This window comes from Nipponia nippon, unplaced genomic scaffold, assembly GCF_047370975.1.
Source record: "Nipponia nippon isolate SJK-2023a ecotype South Korea unplaced genomic scaffold, ASM4737097v1 scaffold_35, whole genome shotgun sequence".
NCBI lineage: Eukaryota > Metazoa > Chordata > Aves > Pelecaniformes > Threskiornithidae > Nipponia > Nipponia nippon.
In genome coordinates this window covers 2,451,981-2,472,035 of record NW_028262353.1, presented here as the reverse complement: position 1 = coordinate 2,472,035, position 20,055 = coordinate 2,451,981, and the positions used below count along the sequence as shown (strand labels likewise).

At 55.9% G+C, this 20,055-nt stretch overlaps 1 protein-coding gene across 1 annotated transcript; it reads right to left on the bottom strand.

Annotated features, from left to right (window-relative positions):
• Positions 1–5,153: 5,153 nt before the first annotated feature.
• Positions 5,154–9,671, bottom strand: LOC104019220 (keratin, type II cytoskeletal 4). The gene is made up of 9 exons (XM_009472447.2): positions 9,132–9,671; positions 8,258–8,475; positions 7,203–7,263; positions 6,906–7,001; positions 6,634–6,798; positions 6,281–6,406; positions 5,848–6,068; positions 5,580–5,614; positions 5,154–5,471 (listed from the first exon to the last, which is right to left on the bottom strand). Exons 1-9 carry the CDS (start codon positions 9,669–9,671, stop codon positions 5,188–5,190), a joined length of 1,746 nt encoding a protein of 581 aa, XP_009470722.1. The 3' UTR covers positions 5,154–5,187.
• Positions 9,672–20,055: the final 10,384 nt, after the last annotated feature.

Genomic DNA, 20,055 nt, shown 5'->3' with positions numbered 1-20,055 from the left:
ATCTGTTTCTGGAGGTGGGCTGGGTTTGCATGGGCGTGAAGGAGGAGACAGTTACTGTCTTCATCAGCATGGCGTGGTTTACAGATTTTCATCTTCAATTTGCCAAACAGTGACCCTACCCAGAAACACACCCTATAATGCAGGAGAAAATTAAAAAAGATACAACTGTGTCTACCAAATGGCAGCACTCAATGACTAAGAAGTCTTACGCTTTTGTGGTATAGTAACAGTCTCCCTAGGATATACTCCTCTTTTTTTTTTTGCCTTTCATCCATTGTGGTTGTTTCCCTGCTTATGTTTATCTTTATTTTGATCTTTCACTCCAAAGCCCCGTGGCAGGCGTAGTTCATGCCAAGTTGTAGCACGGCTTTCACAATTCCCAAAACACACCTATGTTACACCCTTAGTCGTCTTTTTACATGGAAAATTGCCTTTGGCTTTGAGAAGTAGTTTCTCAATCTAGAGCCAGGGCTCAGCAAATTGCATTTTGATGAGGCTCTGTGTCTTTTTGATAAATAAAACCTTACCAGAAACGAGATACTGGAGCAATGGTTGGCACTGGAAATTCGTTTATTGTTGGACCAAACTCTTACTGAAAGTGAGCTCTGGAGTCTTCGTGCCAAGGTAGTCTCAGGACCAGTGGAGAAATGCCACGAATATCACAGATGGGAAATCCCTTTAGGATTTTCTGAAGGCTTCAAGACCATGAGAAGAGCCCGAGAAGACATCAGGAGCTCAGCTGCTACAGTGGGAATTGTGGAGAGATGGACAGATGGCTCTGAGGACAGACAGAGAGAAGGAGGCATGCAAAATCATGCTGCCCACATAATAAATCCTGTAACTATTTAAATGCAATTAGCTAGGCAGAGGATGCTAGAGAGCTCAACTCGTTTGTAGAGACACGTAGAAATGAGGAGAACAGAGGGCACAATAACTTTCACTTGAGGAAATGCATGTTTTTCAGCTGCCTGCCTTACTTCAGTATTTACATGCAAATATATTTTTGGCAGACAGGCACACTCCTGAGCTGGGTTGAGCCCTCCTTCAAGAACACGGGCAGGTATCCTTTCTAAGCTTATTTGAAAGCAGTCGACAGATTTTAGAAAGGTAGAAGCTTATCAGAATACTCCGGTTTTTACGCCATACTGAGAAAGGATTGGCTTATGAGTTAAACTTACAAGAATAAGACTATGACCCATCATGCATTCATCCTTTTGTCTTGCAGAAGCCTGCTTATCAAATAACATTTACTGTCTATTTTTAAAAATTTTACTGAGGAATTCATTTTTTTTAGTTAGTTTTCAACTATCCCCAACAGCAGAAGAATCAGACAGTAGCATTTTTAAAGCTACTTAAGAAGATGAGGGTGGTGAGACACTGGCACGGGTTGGTGGCAGATGCCCCATCCCTGGACACATTCAAGGTCAGGTTGGACAGGGCTCTGAGCAACCTGATCTGGTTGAAGATGTCCCTGCCCATGGCAGGGGGGTTGGACCAGACGAGCTTTAAAGGTCCCTTCCAACCCAAACCATTCTGATTCTATGATTCTGTGAAAGTCTGAAGTCCAAAAATCTTTATGGCTATTAAGGCATCTAACTGTGCTGGTAGCTGTCTAACAAGGTTCCCAGAAGTTCCCACAGGACACAGGCAATTAAGTGCTTCTTGAAAATCCACACTAGCAACTCTCAATATCTTCAGATGTTTAAATACCTCTAAAAATATCACCCAGACACCTATTTTCCAAAGTGCCTAGGGACCCGGACTGTGGTGCAATGCACAGCTAAGCTGGCATTTCCAGTGAAAAACACAACTATCCCTGCACAGCCTGCCCGTCCTACCTCCCTCCCCAGCACCAGCATGGATTCGTGAGCACACGGGGAAGCAGATCAGGGGATAGGTACGGCTAAAAAAAATATATAATATCAACAAGTCACTGTGAGACCAAAGGGGTGGGGAAGATGGGGGTTTTGGTGGTTGTAGAGCATGGTTTATAGACAATAAATATGTGGGCTGAGGAGGTCCCGTATGGCTTGTTCGTCTTCAGCAAGACGTTGCTTCCTAAATGCCACAGCTGGGATGAACGCCTGCCCATCCTGGGACGTTTTGAAGCACAAGCTCAAACATCACCGCAACCATGAGCCAAAAGTCTCGGCAAACATCTGATCCCCTCTCGAGGCCAGAAGGCAAGAGCCATCTCTCAGCAGCCCTTCCCGTCTAGAGGAGAGGCAAATCGCAGGCAAGACCTGGCAGCGCCGCCTCCGCGGACCCAAGCTGTGAACACGCTCTGCTTCTGATTTATCAGTCAAATACATTCTGCCACCGCCTGCCGCACCGCAAGGTTCAGGAGGGTGCCGTGGGTTTATAGCTGCTCCAGATATAATCAGGTATACGCACATGCACAGACGCACACGCATTTAACAATGCCTTCCCTTGCCTCCCTCTGCATTACCAAATAGGTGGTTATGTTTTTCTGGGGGGGTTTTGTTGTTTTGTTTTTTTTTTTCCTGTGGGCAGGGCAACGTGATCAGAAAGTTTTCACATTCCCAGCTGCGCTGGGAGGAGATGCGTTAAGTCAGCACAACGCTCGAGTCCCGAGCGCCCGTGTTTAGATAACGCGCTCGTTGAGTCACGGCTGCGTCTCCAGCCAAGTTGAGGAAATCAAACCGGGATTTGGATATCAACATCATCACCCGGTTCAAATGCAACAGGCGGCTTTAGGCTGCGAGGATCTCAAACAACATCGCTGTACCCAAAGCCCTAATGAAGGAAAATGGCCTTTAAAGGTCCCTTCCAACCCAAACTAATCTGATTCTGTGAAAATAAACAGGGAGGAGTACGGGAAAAGCTGCTCAAGCCTGGAATACTTGGAGGAAAAGGCTCATTTCAGCAGCAACACCGTCAGTTGACGTGCACTGACCTTAGGAAAAGTCTTCAACCACAGAAAGGGAGAATTTCTGGGAAAAAAACAAAGCAAAGCATTTTATTCCCACACTTCCCATAAAACACTTGACATCTAAGTGTTTTCATCATGCTTTAGAAGAGATTTTTAAAACGGGGGGGAAATCATGACAAAATTAAATGAAACTTATTTCACGTCACATGTTTTCGCTCCTCCAACAAAAGGCAGAAATGATGGCACATCTCGGTCCAGCCCAGGAGAATTTTCCCCTAATTGCGGGTGCGATCATAGAAACAAAAGGCGAGGGCTTTTTGGTCTCTGTTTGTTTTAACTACAGCAGTCGTACACATCTAGAAGCCTTTTGTCTCTTCATCACGCTGCCCTGATGTCAGGAGTCATTTGCTGGAGGCAAGTTTACACAGAGGCAGCTATATTGGGGTGACTCTGAGGGATGTAGATGCCTTTTCATTCAACGCCATCTCAGGTCCCTTCACAACTCACTAGAATATTTGACCATTGCCCAAACCATATCCCCATCCAAGTAGTGACATGCCTTCGCTGGCAGCGTTGGGACATTCCACAGTGGCTGGTATGTTGATGTCTCAAGCATTTACAAACAGGGAACAGAGCATGGGATAAATGAAATGACTCACCCAGATCTCAGAGCGAGTCTGCGGTTGACCAGGGATGTGATTCAATGTCTCCTGAGCAAGAGGTCAAACCACACCAGGAGTTTTTGGCTCTAAATTTACAGGTCATCAAAAATATTCTACTTTTGTGGAGAGGTAGGGCTTGACAGGGGGGTGAGATCTTGCTCTTCCCATGGTCTCAGTTACCTTTTGGAGACACCTTAAAAGCAACCCGTGGATCCCTGGCCAGTCCAGACAACAGTAAAAGCTGCAGGGCTGGCTCCAGCATCATGGGTACTGAGGAATTAGCTCTGAATTAGCTGGAGTGGTGATGATCACCCTTCCCTCTTCCACACCGTCCCTTATAGGATGCTCCAAAAGCACTTTGGGCTGCGCAATGTCTTTGCCATGACAGCACCCGCTGTGGGCACCACAGCATTGGGACCACGGGTGGAGGCCAGCGGTGCGCTTGGAGGCAGTGGTCAGTCAGAGGTGGATGAGCTAGGGAATATCCCAAGCTGGCCAACACGAGCAAGGAAAGGGCTTAGGAAGGGGAGGGGGAAGGGAACGGTCTCCTAACATCAACTGAGTCCGAAAGTCTGCTCTGCTCTAACGGGACCAACTACCTCCGTCACCCCAGGAGACCCAGCAGAAGGACAGAGGAGAAGAGCATCCAGGTTCAACCCAGCTGCCTCTTTCTCTCCTGCCATACCGCCAGGAACGGGCTCGTTCCCATGGATGTAATCCAAGAAAACCCCATGTGTTTCACAGACTCAGCCGGATCAGACCATCACACTGAGCCTGACCCAGCAATTTCGCCACCCCAACCCTCTCACCCCTGCAAGACCTCCTCCACCCTCCTGCTGAACTTACAAACTATCCAAATTTTTTGAGAGTCTGGGAGAGAGGTAAGAAGGACGGGAGACCGGGCTACACGTTCACTTTGGTTCCTTTAAATGCAGACTTCAAAGGGCAAGAGAAAGTCAGGTAACACTTTCAGATCTCAGCAAAAGAGGAGTCTTGTTGCAACACGAAACTCCTTGGTCAGAGAGAAAACCACACAAGCTTACTGCCTCTAGTGTTTATTAGGGTATGCCACATGCCAAAGGAGAAAGGCTTAAGCAAACAAGCACAAGTGTTCCCATGATCACAATGAAAAGGTAAACCCTGAGCAAAACTGAACATTTTACAGCAGCTTCTAAAGAACATGGGTGAAACTGCTGGTATCTTGCTTAGAAAAAAAAAAAACAAACTGCAGTGGGGTAAGAAATTTCTCCAGCTGGGACTAGTCACCATTAGGAAATTCTTGATTTGGAGTTCGAGTCCTGGCCGATGAGGAGCACCGATTAAAATTGCACCACATCTGGATCCAGCACAAGATCTTGAAAGAAATCCAGCCTTTCCGCAGGCTTCAGAGGACACGAGTTCTCTGAGCCCCACATGGACCAGTCCCCTCTACCCATCGCGGGTAGGATGCCTGGCACTTGGACCACGCTGCTTTGTAGCCTTATCCCAGCCGTGTTTGGGCCTTTCCAGCAGTGGTGCTTTAAAATGAAATCGACGGCCATCACCTTGGCAATGAAGGGGTGGTGGTGGTCATCATGAAATTTCCTTCCTTTCTCCTTTGGGTGCCGGGGAGGGGTGAGATAGCTCGCTTTCCTAGGCCCTCCGGACAGACACAGAGCTGGTGTTCTTCTTCAGGGTGGTGCCAGACCCCACCACCACTGAGTTACACCCTCCGCCCAGAGAGCAGAATCCTGCCCCTCCGGAGCCAAATCCTCCCCTGGAGCCAAATCCGCCCCCTCCTAGGCTGTAGCAGAAGCCAGCACCGCTGCCTCTCCCACTTCCAGCGCCGAATCCGATTCCTCCTCCTCCTCCTCCTCCAAGGTACAGTCCGCTGCCGTATCCACCTCCCACAGAGCTGCTGCCGCTTTCCACCACAGCTACAGAGAAGAACAGAAAGCACGAGGTTACCTCTGATGCCACCATGAAGTTTTGGAGCATCAGTCCCAGCCCACTGTGCTCCCCTGGGGGCAGGGAATGCTACTTACAGATGCTCACGGCGCTCTGACACTCTCCCGACATCCTGCAAGGAAAAGAGACCGAGCGTCAGTTCCAGCCAGAGCATCTGGACTGGTCCAGATCCATGAAGCCAGGTTCAGTCCATCAGACCACGGGCATAAATAACGGCAGCTATAGGAGCGTAGTCCATAGCTAATGGCAACACCACTGATATTTTAACAGAGGAGATGTGATGTGCCACGTTCTTCCCTTTGATTTAGCAGGATGCAACCAAGCTCTTGCTGTATCCTCACCCACCTGCACTCCTCTCCTTCCAGGAGCTTCCTGTAGGTCGCGATCTCAATGTCCAGGGCCAGCTTGACGTTCATCAGCTCCTGGTACTCACGGAGCTGCCGGGCCAGGTCGGCCTTGGCTTTCTGCAGGGCTGACTCCAGCTCAGTCAGTTTGGCCCTGGCGTCCTTGAGGGCCAGCTCCCCGCGTTCCTCGGCATCCGCAATGGAGCTCTGCAGAGTTTGACACTGGAGGGCAAGACGTGGACATGATGAGCGGGGGAGGGGCAGCCGGTCGGAGATGAAGCCATGGTCCCAGATCACTTGAGCTCAGCTATTCACAAATACGGCAGGTTCCCTCCCACTTACAATGACTATTACCAGACTATTTGCTTTTAGGGAAGCTCTGAAGGGTATTACCAAGAGCTCACACCCATTTCTCAAAAAAATGCAACCCTTACCTGTTTCTTCACGCTCTCAATCTCAGCCCGTATCCTCTGGATCATGCGATTAAGCTCAGAGATTTCGGTCTTTGTGTCCTTAAGGCTGTCTCCGTGTTTGCCTGCGATAACCTGCAGCTCCTCGTACTGGTAAGCAGAGGTGAGAGGAGCATGTTAGGTCCACCATGAGTGGCTCCTCCCAACGGCTCTCCATACCACCCCATGCAAGCCAAGGCGAGCATGCACATGCTTGCCCCAGTCTGGCCAGCTCAGTACCAGCAACATCCCAGGTCTCAGCATGGTCTGAGCTACCACCAGTAACTCTTCCACCTCCTCAGCCGTCGGTGATCACAAGCAAGGTGTGAAGCACTCACCTTGCCTTGGTACCAAGACTCAGCCTCCAGTTGGCTCTTCTTGGCAATCTCCTCATATTGGGCTTTGACCTCTGCAATGATGCTGTCCAGGTCCAGGTTTCGGTTATTGTCCATGGAGAGAACTACAGAGGTGTCGGAAACAGTCTTCTGCATCTGAGATAGCTCCTGTAATTCACACCAGATCTGGCTTTAGCCCTGCCATAATTTCCTCACAGTGTCACAACCCTTCTCCATCCCAGCATCCCTCTCCAGGGAGCAGCTGGACCACTTACCGCTTCGTAAAGACACTTCAAGAAGTTAATCTCATCTGCCAGAGAGTCTAATTTTGCCTGAAGTTCCACCTTGGTCATATAGGCTGCATCCACGTCCTGTAGGAGAAATGGGAAGTGAAAACCTTCTGCCCAACGCACATCGTTGTATCTGACATTTAACTGCGAGCCCTTTGGTGCTCCGTTTCCCTATGGCACATACATCTGGGGGTCCTGGTTTATGTCTGATGCTAACAAGTCAGTGCTGACATCCTCTGAACCAAGATGTGTCTTTGTAGTAAAAGAAAAAAAGGACTTTACCTTTTTTAGGAGCACAAAATTGTTCTCCGCAGTTGTCCTTTTGTTTATTTCCTCTTCATACCTGTTGATTACAGTGAGGTAGATTGAATCTGTCTGCTTATTTTGGCTCTGGCTGCTTCTGGCAACTAGACGTGGTTGGCCTCAGACTAACGAATGCAGCAAAAATAGACCTGCCATGAGCGAGATTTATGGACAAGCAATGGCACTTCGCCTCTCTAGATGAGTCCTGGCTCCTGCCGTCTCCAACACCTTGCTGAAGAAAGCCTGCGAAGCGGAATCCTGTCTCTGCCTAAACCAAGTCCTGGTGGCTGTGGCCACTCCAACTCCTTCTACAAGACCCAAGGACCTTCAGGTCCTCAACATGGGCCATTTCCAGCTGCTCGTTGGGGCAGGTAACTGCTGCAGAGCATTGAGTGCTGGAGATGATCTCCAAAACAAAGCCAGCTTTCAACCTGCAGCCTCAGTAAAGCAAGGGATCTGGTTGATCCTGATGAGTCCCAGACTTGCTTTCCCACCATTTTTTTTAACTCCATCAGTGAAAGCATTTCTCCAGGCTTTGGTCTTGATTTTCTGACTAGACAAATTAATCTAATAAATAACGGAAGAAGAATCTTTTTTTTTTTTTTTACCCCACCTCATCCTTCCAAAGAAAGCTCTAAGCTTCAAATCATGAGGGCTATTATGGGAAGGAATCCATGAGGAAATCCATGAGGAAATTATAGTCGGATTTAGCAACTGATATAATTAGTTCATTAAATCATAATGGCATGGATTCTTAAGTGAGGAAAACAAACAGTAGAGGATCTCGCTTTAGTGAGAAGCATAACTCAGACAACAATACATATTGAGAAATACCTTGAAAAATCACTGCCTATCATCAAAACTCAGTTGATGAAAACTTCCCCAAATCCTTTTACATTTTCTAATCATTGAAACAAGTGACATATTGCCAATTCTTATGATTCTTTCCATTTTCTGACTGTTCAAAGTAAGTTTTTATCTCTACTTTTTCACCACCAGACAGCCCAACCGTGACTACACCGAGAACAACATACTTGGTCTTGAAGTCTTCCACCATATCTTGGAAGTTCTTCAGCTCTGACTCCAGCTGATGCTTCTCGCTTGAGAGGCAGTCCAGCTTCTTCCTCAGCCCGCTGATGTAGGTTTCAAAAAAGGGGTCCAGGCTCCTGCCCCCCGTCCCTATGCCACCCTGCTCCTGCAGGAGTTGCCACTTGGTCTCCAGGACTCGGTTCTGCTGCTCTAGGAACCGAACCTAATACGATTGCAGGGGTGGGTAGAAAAAGAGTCAGACTATTCCCCAAAGCATCTTTTTATTAATTTTTTTCCCACATTTTCCATAACTTTTTCCCATTTAATGAGTTTAACCTTCCTGTCTATTCTCATCTCCAGTAAGCAATGACTCCAGGGTGCCACTGGACAGGTGGGACCACAGCTCTAGGATGAGTGGGCAAAGGTGGGTCACCTTCCCTCTCCAATCTCACAGTCCTTAAACAGGAGAAACACGGTGAACTTCATAGCTTTGGCATCTTCTCCTTAAAAATAGGCCAAAAATAGGACCTAAATTTGGCCTAAAAATAGGACCCAAAGTCCTTCAGCCCATGGATGGGCAGAGTCCACCAGCAGAGACTCGTCTGAGGATGATCTGCATGTAGGTACCTGGTCCCACAGCTTAGCACCAGCATTGTGGCCTTAAGAACCAAGGATCCTATTCCTGGGTTTCTCCATAACCTTGGGAAAGTCACTTCTCCAGCCACCCTCTCTGCGTCTGCAGGGGTTCTTTGGGGTGGTCTGGGCAATGCCTGGCTCTCTGGGTATTATTGGATGGGTACCTCCCAGTAATTGCAACCAGCACGAGCCGTGGTGAGCTCAGACCTCCACCTCCCAGCCTCGGGTTGAAGCCACTCTCACCTTGTCAATGAAGGTAGCGAATTTGTCGTTGAGCTTCTTCATCTCCTCCCGTTCTTGTGTTCGCACCTTCTGGATCTCAGGATCGATTTCAAGGTTGAGTGGGACCAGCAGGCTCTGGTTGATGGTCACTTCCCTGATGCCGCCCGGTGGACAAGGGGGAAAGCCTTGACCTCCCATCCCACCATCAAATCCTCCACCAAAGCCACCATAACCACCACCGAGGCCTCCACCGAAGCCGCCTCCAGCCCCACCACCATAGCTACCACCAAATCCTGCCCCAGCACCACAGCTGTAGCCAAAGCCTCCCTGGCCACCAGCCCCAAAACCTCTGCAGACGCCACCACCTCCACCGAATCCTCCCAGAGAGGTACTTTTACTCCCTCCCAAGCAATAGAGGCTCCTGCTGCTGAAGCCACCAGCCTTGCCAGGTCCCCTCCATCCTCCTTGGGACACAGAGCTGAACGTGACCTTGTTCCTCCCTCCGAAGGAAACAGAGCTGGAGCTGAATCCCTTGCCGAGACCATAGGACTGGCGAGACATGGTGATGGGTCCCCTACAGTCAACCCGTGAAGAGAGAAGAGCGGAGCGGAGTGGTGCGGTGCAGAGGAGGAGGTTCGGAGGCAGGCGGAGGTGAGTCCTGTGGGTGCAGTGGCTGAGTGCCCCTTTTTATGTGCTCAGGGAGTTGGCCAGGTGTCAGAGGAGTGAAAATGTCTTTTTTTTTTTTCTATTCTATTCATTGGTTTAGGGCTTGGAAGGATGCCCTCCTTTCTTTGCCACCACCATGACCTGCCTCAAAACACTCCCTCGAGAGCTAAGAAAAACAAAGCTATTGTTGGTGTTGGAAGGACAACTCCAAATTCCCTTAGCTGCAACTGCCAAATCATCGCAGGCCTCTCTGAGCCTCCTATGGCAATGACAAAGCACTACAAATTCACTGACACGTGACACCTTCGAGGGAGACCCTTGTTTTAGCTAAATCACTCATTTTGAGCCTGACAGCGGGTGCTTGGTTCATTGAATTCCAACAAAAATGTGGTTTCCCAATCACACCTTCAGATGCCCTCTGGTTCAACCTCCTGCTCAGAGGAGGTTTGACTTGGGTTGTCCAAAACTCTTTCACAACCAGAGAGCGTTAGCCCTTGGCAGGATTATAAAATTAGTTTGATGTCAATGAAGAAGACCGAGAAACACTTTTAAGAAGGTTTTAAAGTCATTTTAGATCACTCTGATTGGTGTATGGAGCCTGGAGGGACACGGAGGGGTTTGCAAAGACCAAAATATCTTGCTACTTCCCTGTTGCACACCCTTCGCCATACCTCAACGGGGTCGAGATGCCATTAGCAGCCTGAGGAGCTGTGCCCCACATCCCTGGTGGCAGGGCGCGATCCCTCCTAGCCTGGAAGCCTGCCAGGCGTTGCCGGGATATTTCCCGATCATCCTCGCAGGGTCTCCGGCCACGAGCCCCCGCCACAGCACGTGGCACTTGGCAAAGCCACTCCCGCGTTAACCCATTAGCGAGCTCGCATTGTTTAAAAAAAAATACGACTTAATTGCTTAACCGCTTTTAATTTATATTGTAATGAGCAGAGGTGTCTGAAGATGCCTTCCAACTGAGAATCCCCATTTATCCCGCTGTGAAAAAAAAAAAAAAAAAAGCCATAAAACTTCCCCCCAAACCACAAGCTGCAGCTGAAGCCGTGACAATAAAAGCCAACTCTTTAATTATCCCTTTTATTGGAGACGCTCGTGGGAGAGGTTTGCGGAACCAGTTTCAGCTCCGAGCCTATTCACCCCTGGCTTTTTTTTCTGCAGTCATGCAAATCTGGGTCTGGGTGCATCTCTGCAGGAAGGGAGGACTTCTCCTCCTGAACCTCACCGGGCATTCGCTGAACTGCAGGATTTTCAGCCCAAGGGGATCTGCATTGCAGGGAACGGGGGAACTCGTGCTCCCCTTTGGCAACAAGCATCCTGCACGCCCCAGTCCCACCTGGAAACCCTCTCCCACACCGGGGTTTTGGGATCCCCGATTTTCCAGCTCACGGTGGGGACATGGTCGCAGCGAGGAGAGAAGCGGCTTGAACCCGGCTCTCAACGGGGGAAAGGAGGCGGCGGCTGCGTCTCCCTGACCTTACGCAACCGGCAGATCTGCCGAGAAACTGAATGAACCTGTTTGAGCCCAGGCGGAGAGCGTAGCTGCCGGGAGTTCCCAGGGTGGCTCCGCCACCGGCTCCTGGCACGGCTCCTGGCTCACCGCCGGCTGAGGCGCTTGCTCAAGAAGCCAGCTGTTGGGCCAGCAAAGCACCCTGCTAACGCCCATGATGTCCTGCCCCACCACGGCGGGGTGGGAAAACCTCGCTGGGACACCGAGGCTCCCTCCCAAATCCACCCTACATCCCAAGGCCGAGCATCTCAGATGCTCCAGTGCTTGCCAGGCTGGTTAACGCACCAGGAGCAAAGCTCCTGGGGACCCAACGTTGGCCACCATCACCCAGCCAGTGCTGGGATGGAGTCACCCGGTGGCAACGGCAAAGTCTTGGGATGAGCATCCCGGGGTGGGAAGCGCACCATGGAGGTGACCTGCCTCCCAAAGCCATGGGGTGGGGAGCGGAGACAGAGCCCACGGGACAACCCGGCCCCGCTTTAATTGCCGGCACCTCCTCTCTTGCCTCCCTCATGGCGGGCTGGGAGGAGAGGTCAAATTCCAGAAACTCCTCTCTCCTCGCAAGAGCTGTGATGGTAGGAAAGCTGACGTAGCGTGCAGTGGCAATGAGACATTTCCAAAGGCAGGCGACATGAGTCCTCCTTTTAAAGACCAGCTCGTAGGCTCCTTTCCTACACCAGAAACCCAGATAAAATCTCAGCATCAGGTTTCTGCTGGGTTTAAATCCACACGGCTCCATCACTAAGGACCCGGACGCCCCACCGAACGTGTCCAAGAGCTCCTCAGTCATTGATCCCCATTGCTCTCCAGCAATGCCCACACACACATCCACCTTCAAAGGGGTTTCTCCTCTCCCTAAGGAAGCAGACAAACCCCCAGACTTCCACACACACCTAAGAGCTTTGCTAGGCCAGGCTTGAATGAGATGCTGGAAAGAGAAAATAGGCTCTTCCCATGGAAAGATATAAATAACCGACTTCTTTGCATCCTAACCCTAGCCCAGAGGTGAAACCTGATCCCAAGAGGTTTTGCAGCTTCACTAATGCGTACCGCTGCATTTCTTTAATGAGCTTCCGAGACTTGCTCGGGGCTCCGCAAGGCCACGGCAGGAGAGTTGGGCACAGGCACATCCGCATAGGCACAACCCGAGCATCTGTGGCCACCGTAGGGTGGCAGCTGTGGGGCAGGGACCCACGGGCTCAGTCCCCGCTGGCACCGGGGCAGCTGGTTCCTCTGCCGTGGGTCATCCCTCATCTGCTGGCAGATACCTGCATGGGGACGCGGGGGTCTCCGGGCTCAACGGAGGAGCAGGCACGCTCCGTCCACCTTAGCAGGAGATGAACCATGGCAGGATGCGACCCTTTCCTACACCAGACACCGTGCCTGGGCAGAAACTGGGATTTATCCTACCAGGAGCTGGTGGTGCTCAGCACCTCTTCTTAGGATCATAGGGATGACGACGCGGGAAGCAGCACAGTCCCTTGGCTGCAAATACTGGGAGCATTTCAGAGCCAGGGAAGCTTCTCAAAGCCATTGATGGGCATCGAAGCCCGCGGCAGCGAGCGCAGCCCCTCGCCGGAGGCTGACGCTGGGCTCTCCGGTCTCCCTGCTTGTGCTCGCCACAGGCCAGGTCTCGCATGCAAAGCAGAGGAAAGAAAGAGAGAAGTGAAACCGGGGCGGGCAGGTGAGTCCCGCAGAGCTCTTTGATGGTGCATCAGCGGCTGCACCCACGGGCCGGCTCCTCTCCCAGCAAAGAGGGGTGGGAAGAGGGGATGTGTCCTCCTTGAGGGGTTAAAAAAGGCTCTGGACAACCCCGTGCATCAAGCCCGGAGCTGGATACCCAGGATATCCGTACCCGCAGGTACCCCTGTGCCCCCATGGGAGAGGGGACCGCTAATACGGGCTCAAAGCACGGGCAGCATCTGAGCTGCAGCACCCGTAACCTCAACCAGCGGAAAACAGAGCAAAACCAGAGAGCCCAAATGTACCCGGTTTCACCCCAAAACTGCACTGGGACTGCGTTCAACCGAGAAAACCCCGCTTTGTCAAACAGTAAAGGAGCAGGAGACTCCCGGCTGCTCAGCTGGCAATTACTAACCAGGCAAATTGCAGGGCTGGGACATGAGCTGGGAATCATAAAAGCAGAAATAACAAGGTGGGTCCCGAGAGAGATCAAAGCGGCGCGTTGCAGAAGACGGGCGGCACCCCCGCTTCTGTCAGAGCTGCAATTGCAGAGAGCAAAGAGCCCCGGGCACTCGCTTGCAATAAATGATGCTGCTAACACATAGCTCACAGGCAGCCCCTTCTCCTGGGAATCTGCGGCCCTCCGTAAGTGATATTAATAACAGCAATAATTCTTCTTATTATGGTGATGCCATTAAATGGTTTTGCCTGATGCAGCACTGGCACCTCCGTTGGGTGTCACCTCTCCCGCCGTCCCCTGCCATCCCGCTCGGCACGGGATGCTGCTGGGAAGTCAAGCGAGCGTCTTTCCCCACCGCAGGGGAAAGCTCTTCCCAGCCCTGCCTCAGAGCCAGGTCTCCCATGAAATGAATATTAGGGATAATTTTGGAGGTAGCCGGGAGGAGCATCCGCTTGGACGGCAGGCGGGAAGCAGCGCAGCCCCCCCGGGGGGATGAGGAGCTGCTCCAAGGGATACGGGGGGGGGGTGTGGGATTTACCCCAAGCAGGGGCAGGGTTGGCCCCCAGGGGTGAGGGAGGTCCCTTGGCATCTCAGCAGCCCAAGCGAGGCCAGCACGGAGCCGGACAGCCCCATCCCATGGGAATAAAGACCCACTGGACACCTCTTTCCCCCTGTTTCTTCCCACGGTGGAGGAAACCCAGCACCGAGCATCCTTTGCCCGTGCTGGGAGCAAAGAAGGACACCAAAATGGGGTGAATTTAGAGGGGAAAGGGTCGTGTTGAATACACCTGCGATGGGGCCGAGGATGGGGAACCCCCCCTTGAAGTGGCTTCGGGCGGTTGAGGAGCGTTTGCAGGGCAGAGCATCTCCCCCAGCCCATTCCCCCACCCCGACAGCATCGCTTGGGGCCGGAATATTCATTCCTAGTGAGAAAAAGGATGAGGAAAAATGGGTTTGAAGCCTCAGTGCCTCACGGAAAGGGAAAGGTTTCTCCAAACGCCTGCGGATTTGGCAGGAGGATGGAGAGGATTTTCCTCCATGCAAAGGTCCCCTCGTATCTCCTAAGCTGCAGGGGTGGAAAGGAGGCTGTTAAACTCTCCGGCTCTTACATGAAGCAGTCAGAAAAGGAGCATTTTGGGGAAGAAAACAGGCAAAATGGATGGGAGACCATCTCTCCCTTCAGCAAAATTAGAGCCCAGGCTTGGCGGAGGATTGAGCATGGATTTGGGAGCCGCTGCCGGACCAGGGGGGTTAAAGCAATCGGGATCGGGGGGATTTGGGACCCGACAGCGTCCCGGTGCAGAGGGAAAGGGGCTTTGCTGCAGCATCGCCCCCTCCCCAAATTGCTGGGGTCACTCCCAGGATAAGCCAGGGGGAAAGGCAGATGCAGGGCGATGGAGGTGGAGGGTGCTGCATCCCGTGGGATGTCCCTGCATCCGTCCATCCGTCCGTCCGTCCATCCATCCATCCCATGCCGACCATCCCGCAACCCTTGGGGTGCGCCGGGCGGGGACAGTAAATGCAGAGCACCCTCTAAAGGGCAAAGACGTGCCGGGAAGCCGAACCAGCCACCCCAGCTCCCGAAAAATGAGTCCATCCCTCCCCACCATCCCATCTCGCCTCGGTTTCCCCCGCCTGGGGATTCGCCGGCGCCCAGGGGACACCCAGCGCCTCATCCCGGGGTGTTTTCCCAAAAAAAAAAAAAAAAAAACAGGCAACAGCCTCCCCAAAATGTGCTGGGTCTGGGGATGCTTCACCCCCCGAGGAGTCGCGGGGGGAGGCAGGGGCCTTGGCGGGGCTGGGGGCCAGGAGGGTTTTGGGGGCTCCCAGGGGGGAAGGCAGCACCCGGGAAGGGCGCAGGGGTGTGCGTGTGAAAATATGAAGAGGTAAGCTTTGGGTGGATCCTGCTCCCGACGCTAATTACAGGCCTTAAACGCGCCGGCAAGCCCGGTCTTGCTGCTGCACCCCTGCCCCGAACCACGCCTGGGCGCCGGCGGCGGAGGGGGGACAAGCCCCCAGCCACGGGGCAGGGACCCCGCGCGACGCCCCGTGCCCACGCGGGTGCGAGGACGGGCGCACGCCTGCGTTTTGGGTGCCCCCTCCGTGGGTGCTGCTCCTTTCCGTCTCCCCCTCACATCCATTCGCCGGCAAAGGGGACCCCAAAACACTCGTGGGTGCCCCACGCGAGGGGGAAGGTGGGGTTTGGGGTGAAGGAGCCCATCCCCGTGGTGGATTTGGGGGGGGGGGTGGGTTCGGAGGGTCACGCAGGGGCAGAAATGGGGGGTCAGGTCCCATCGCTGGTAGGAAATTTGGGGGGGCACAAAGCACCTGAGCTGGTGGCTCAGCTCCATCCCCGGATGCCTGGGTCCTCACCCCGGGGGACCCCCACCGGGCAGGGTCCCCTTGTCCCCTCCAGCGGCCACCACGAGCCCCTAACGCCCCCCACATTGGTCCAGGACCCCCAAACCCCATCACCCCGCTCCCCCCCAGCCCAAGAGGTTCGGGTCCCCCCTCCCAGCTCCCCCCTGACCCTGGGACACCCCAAAAGGAGCAGGGACACCACCCCCCCAACCCCACACAGCCCGGGGACACCCGAAAAACACATGGGCAGCACATGGGGCCCCGGCACGTCCGTCCCGGTGAGTCACGGCTCCACCTGTGAGATGAGCTGAGTCAGGCATCAGCCTGCCCTGGCACCCCCCACCCCCAGCCCTGGGGGGACCCCAACTCCCCAGGGATGGACCCCCCAGGGTGGTTTTTAGTGTCAAATCCTGCCAGCGGGGACCAGGTCCTGCCTGGGGGGGGGGCCCTAAGCTGGATCCGTGCCTCAGTTTCCCCACCCAGGGCATCACCTCCCCAGCTCCAGCCCTGGGAACTTTTTCGGAGGTGATGGGTGGGTTTAACCCCCACCCCCCCGGGACCCTCTGGGTGCCCCTGGGTCCCGCAAAGCCGCAGGGTGATGCCAGGGACCCTCGAGGTCCCCCCGCCGCGTCCCCGCTCCCCGCAGGGTGGGGTGACACTGAAACCCGGGGTGGCACCGCACCCTGCCTGCAATAAAAGCGTCGGCCAAAAAAACCACCCCCCCCCACCCCGCCTGTCCCAGCGCTGCCGGGGCCTGCCCGGCCCTGCCCGGCCCTGCCCGCCGGGATCCGGCTGGGCCAGCACCCATGGGTGCCCGGCACCCCGGCTTTTTGCGTGCCCCCCCCCCGGGTGATGATTTGGGGGGGGTGGGGGTCTCTTCCAGCCCCCCCCACACTTGCAGGTGGCACCGGGGGGGGGGGTCCCACCGAGCTGCCACCCTTGGGGGGCTCAAGCACCCCCAGCCCCGTGCCTCAGTTTCCCCCGCAAGGGCACGTCTCCAGGAGCCCCAATGGGGGGGTCCGGGGGCTCGGGGCCCCCTCCGGGCTGAGGAAGGGGCTCAGCCCCACCGGCTGCTCCTCCCCCAGCCCCCGGCCGGATCGAGCCCCCTCCCCAGCCCCCAAATGCTCGGGGGGGGTTGGAGCCGGGGGACCCCCTAGGCTCCCCTCACCCCCCCACCCCGTCCCTGGGGACCGAAGGGGGACCCCCAGCATCCTGCCCCCCCCCCCCCAGCTGGGCGCCAGGCAGCTGCCTGCACCCCGCGATCGGGCAGCTGCCGTAACCCATCCCCGCTCCTCTGCCGCCCTCCAGCGTCCCTGGAACCCCAAAACCATCGGGGGGGGCGGGGGGGGCGGGGGGGGCACTGGGGCTGGGGGCGAAGCATCGGGGGGGTCCCCAGCTCCCCCCGCCCAAGCACCCCGATGAGCCCCCCCTTCCCAAAGCCCCCCAAAAAGCAGGGCGAGCCCTGAGGGACCTGGGTGCCGCCCGGGGGGGGGGGGGGGGCGGGACCCCCCCAAAGCCAAGCCCTGAGGGTCAGCGTGGTGCTGAAATTTGGGGGGGGCGCAGAAGAAAAGGGGGCGCAGGGCGGTGGCCCCACTTTAATCTCCCCCACCCCGGGCAAAGGGGGAAGCACCGCGGCTGCTTCCACCCCCTTTTTTGGGGGGCTCAGCTCTGTCACCCCCCCACCCTAAGCCAGCACCAGCCCCGCTTTGGCCCAAGGGCCCCCCCAAACGCTCAGGGACCCCCCCGGGAATGGGGGGCTCGGGGCGGCTCTCGGGGAGCCTCTGGTGGCCGCCAATGCTCCCCCCCCTTTGCAAAAATTAGGGGGGGGGGGCTCCCCCAAACCCCTGGGGTGCAAAGCGGCAGGGCTGGGGGCACGGTGCATGGCATGGGGGGGTCGGGGGGGGCAGGGGACCCCCCCGGCCCCCCCGGAGTGTTAATTAGCTGCCGGCGGTGATTGCGAGGGTGCAGACGGCAGGTGTCACCTCCGGACCGGCAATGGGAGGCGCGAGGTTGCACCCCAACTCTTGCAGCACCCCAATACCCTGCTCCCCCCCCCAGCCCCCCAGCGCAGCCCCCCCACCGCTAAGGGGTCAGCGGGGGTGCCGGGGAGGTGCTAAGCCCCCCACCACATTGTATGGCCCCCCCAAAGCCCCCCCGAACCCCCAAATCCCCCCTCCACGGCCCAGTGTGAGCAGGATCCGTCCCCAGCCCAGACGAGCCGGTGCTGTTAATTATTAACGAAGGGGCAAAGTCCCCGTCTGCCGCGTCCCAGCTCCGAGCTGGGGTCCCCCGTCCCGCTGTCCCCCCCGCGGGGACACCCCGGGGACGGCTCCGAGCCTGGGTCCCCGTCCTGCCTGCCCCCCCTGTCTCTCCCACCAGCACCTCCGATGGCCACGGCCACGTCCCCCGTCACCTCCGAGGGGGTCGGGGTGGAAAACCCCATTAAACACCTCCACACAGCCACTGCTCCTAGGGCTGGACTCAATGGGGGGCTGGGACCCCCAAACTGGGCTGCTTTGCTCCCTCCCTGCGACCCCAGGTCAGGGGGGAAAGGGGACATATGGGTGGGCACCCAGCGGGGTGCCCCCTCCTCCCTGGGTGACTTGGGGCCCCTCCGGCCCCACTTTTGGCACCACAAACCCCACGGGCGGGACGATCCCACAACTTTTCGGGGTGCAGAGGCAGCCGAAAATAAAAGACTCCCACAATTTTCCTCTGAGCAGCAGCCTGGGGCTCAACCCTGATACGAGACACCGGAGAATCCCGGGGGGCTGAGCCTCGGGGTGGCTGGTCTGGGCCTGGGGCAGCTCCCGGATCCGGGTGATGTAGGCCAGACGTGATGGGAGCTGGCACTTGGATCCCGGAGGGAATCTTGGTTTGGGGGAAAATACTGCCGGATTTGGCCACTTGGATTTTGGCCGCCACCGGCCCGCGGCCTCGTCGGGGCCAGTGCTAACGAGGGCCGTAATTAACGCCCGCGTGCGCTGGTGCCGGGGAGCCTAAAAGACCCCGCAAAGTGGGGATCTGCAGGCTGGGACAGATCCTGGCACCCAGGGATGGATCCTGGCACCCCGGGACTGATCCTGACACCCAGGGATGGATCCTGGCACCCCGGGACAGATCCTGGCACCACAAGGATGGATCCTGGCACCCCGGGATGGATCTTGGCACTCCAGGGACAGATCCTGGCACCCAAGGATGGACACAGGCACCCAGGGATGGATCCTGGCACCCCAGGATGGACACAGGCACCCCAGGAGGGACCCTGACACCCCGGGACAGATTCTGGCACCCTGGGATGGATCCTGGCACCCAGGAACAGATCCTGGCTCCCCAAGACAAATCCTGGCACCCAGGGACAGATCCTGGCACCCCAGGACAGATTCTGGCACCCAGGGATGATGGGCCCTGGTACCCTGGGATGGATCCTGGCACCCAAGGATAGGCCCTGGCACCCGGGTGTGAATCCTGGCATGTGGGACCCCAGGAGGGAGCCTGGCAGGTTGGGATGGATCCTGGCACCCCAGACAGACCCTGGCATCTCCGGACGGATCCTGGCACCCAGGGACAGACCCCAGCAGACTGGGACGCATCCTGGCACCACAGGACAGATCCAGTCACCATGGGATGGACCCTGGTACCCCAAGATGGATCCTGGCACCCTGGGACAGATCCTGGCACCCTGCATGGACCCTGGCATCCCAGGATGGATCCCAGCACCCTGAGACAGACCCCAGCAAGCCAGGGCGGATCCTGGCACGCTGGAATGGATCCTGGCAGTGCAGGATGGGTCCTGGCACCGCAGGATCAGTCCTGACACCCTGGGATTGACTCTGGCACCATGGGATGGATCCTGGCACCCTGGATGGGCCTGATACCCCAAGCCAGATTCTGGCAGCCCAGCTGGATCCTGGCACCCTGGGATGGATCCTGGCACCCTGGGATGGACCCTGGCACCCCGGGATGGATCCCAGCACCCTGGAACAGATCCTGGCACCCCTGGCCTGGGGTGGACACTTCTCCAGGCCCCCCCACGTCCCCGCCGGCAGCAGCTCCTGGCACCGACGTGTACCAAAACCACTCTGTATTTCCAAGGCTTTATTCCGGCAGCGGAGCTGGTGGGAGCCCCCCTGGGGTGGGGGGGAGCCAGGCCCCCCCATTTCCCACCCCACAGCTCCCATGGGGACACGGGGGGGGCCAGGACGGACGGAGCGGGGCGTGGCGGGGACAATGGGGGGGTCGGAGCCCTCGGTGGGGAG

Coding starts and splice junctions, on each gene's coding strand:
- LOC104019220 (XM_009472447.2), bottom strand. CDS start 9,671: ATGTCTCGCCAGTCCTATGGTCTCGGCAAGGGATTCAGCTCCAGCTCT. Junction 8,476..9,131: donor TCGCTACCTTCATTGACAAG/GTGAGAGTGGCT, acceptor CAATCGTATTAG/GTTCGGTTCCTAGAGCAGCA. Junction 6,069..6,280: donor TTGAGAGCGTGAAGAAACAG/GTAAGGGTTGCA, acceptor CTTGCCCTCCAG/TGTCAAACTCTGCAGAGCTC.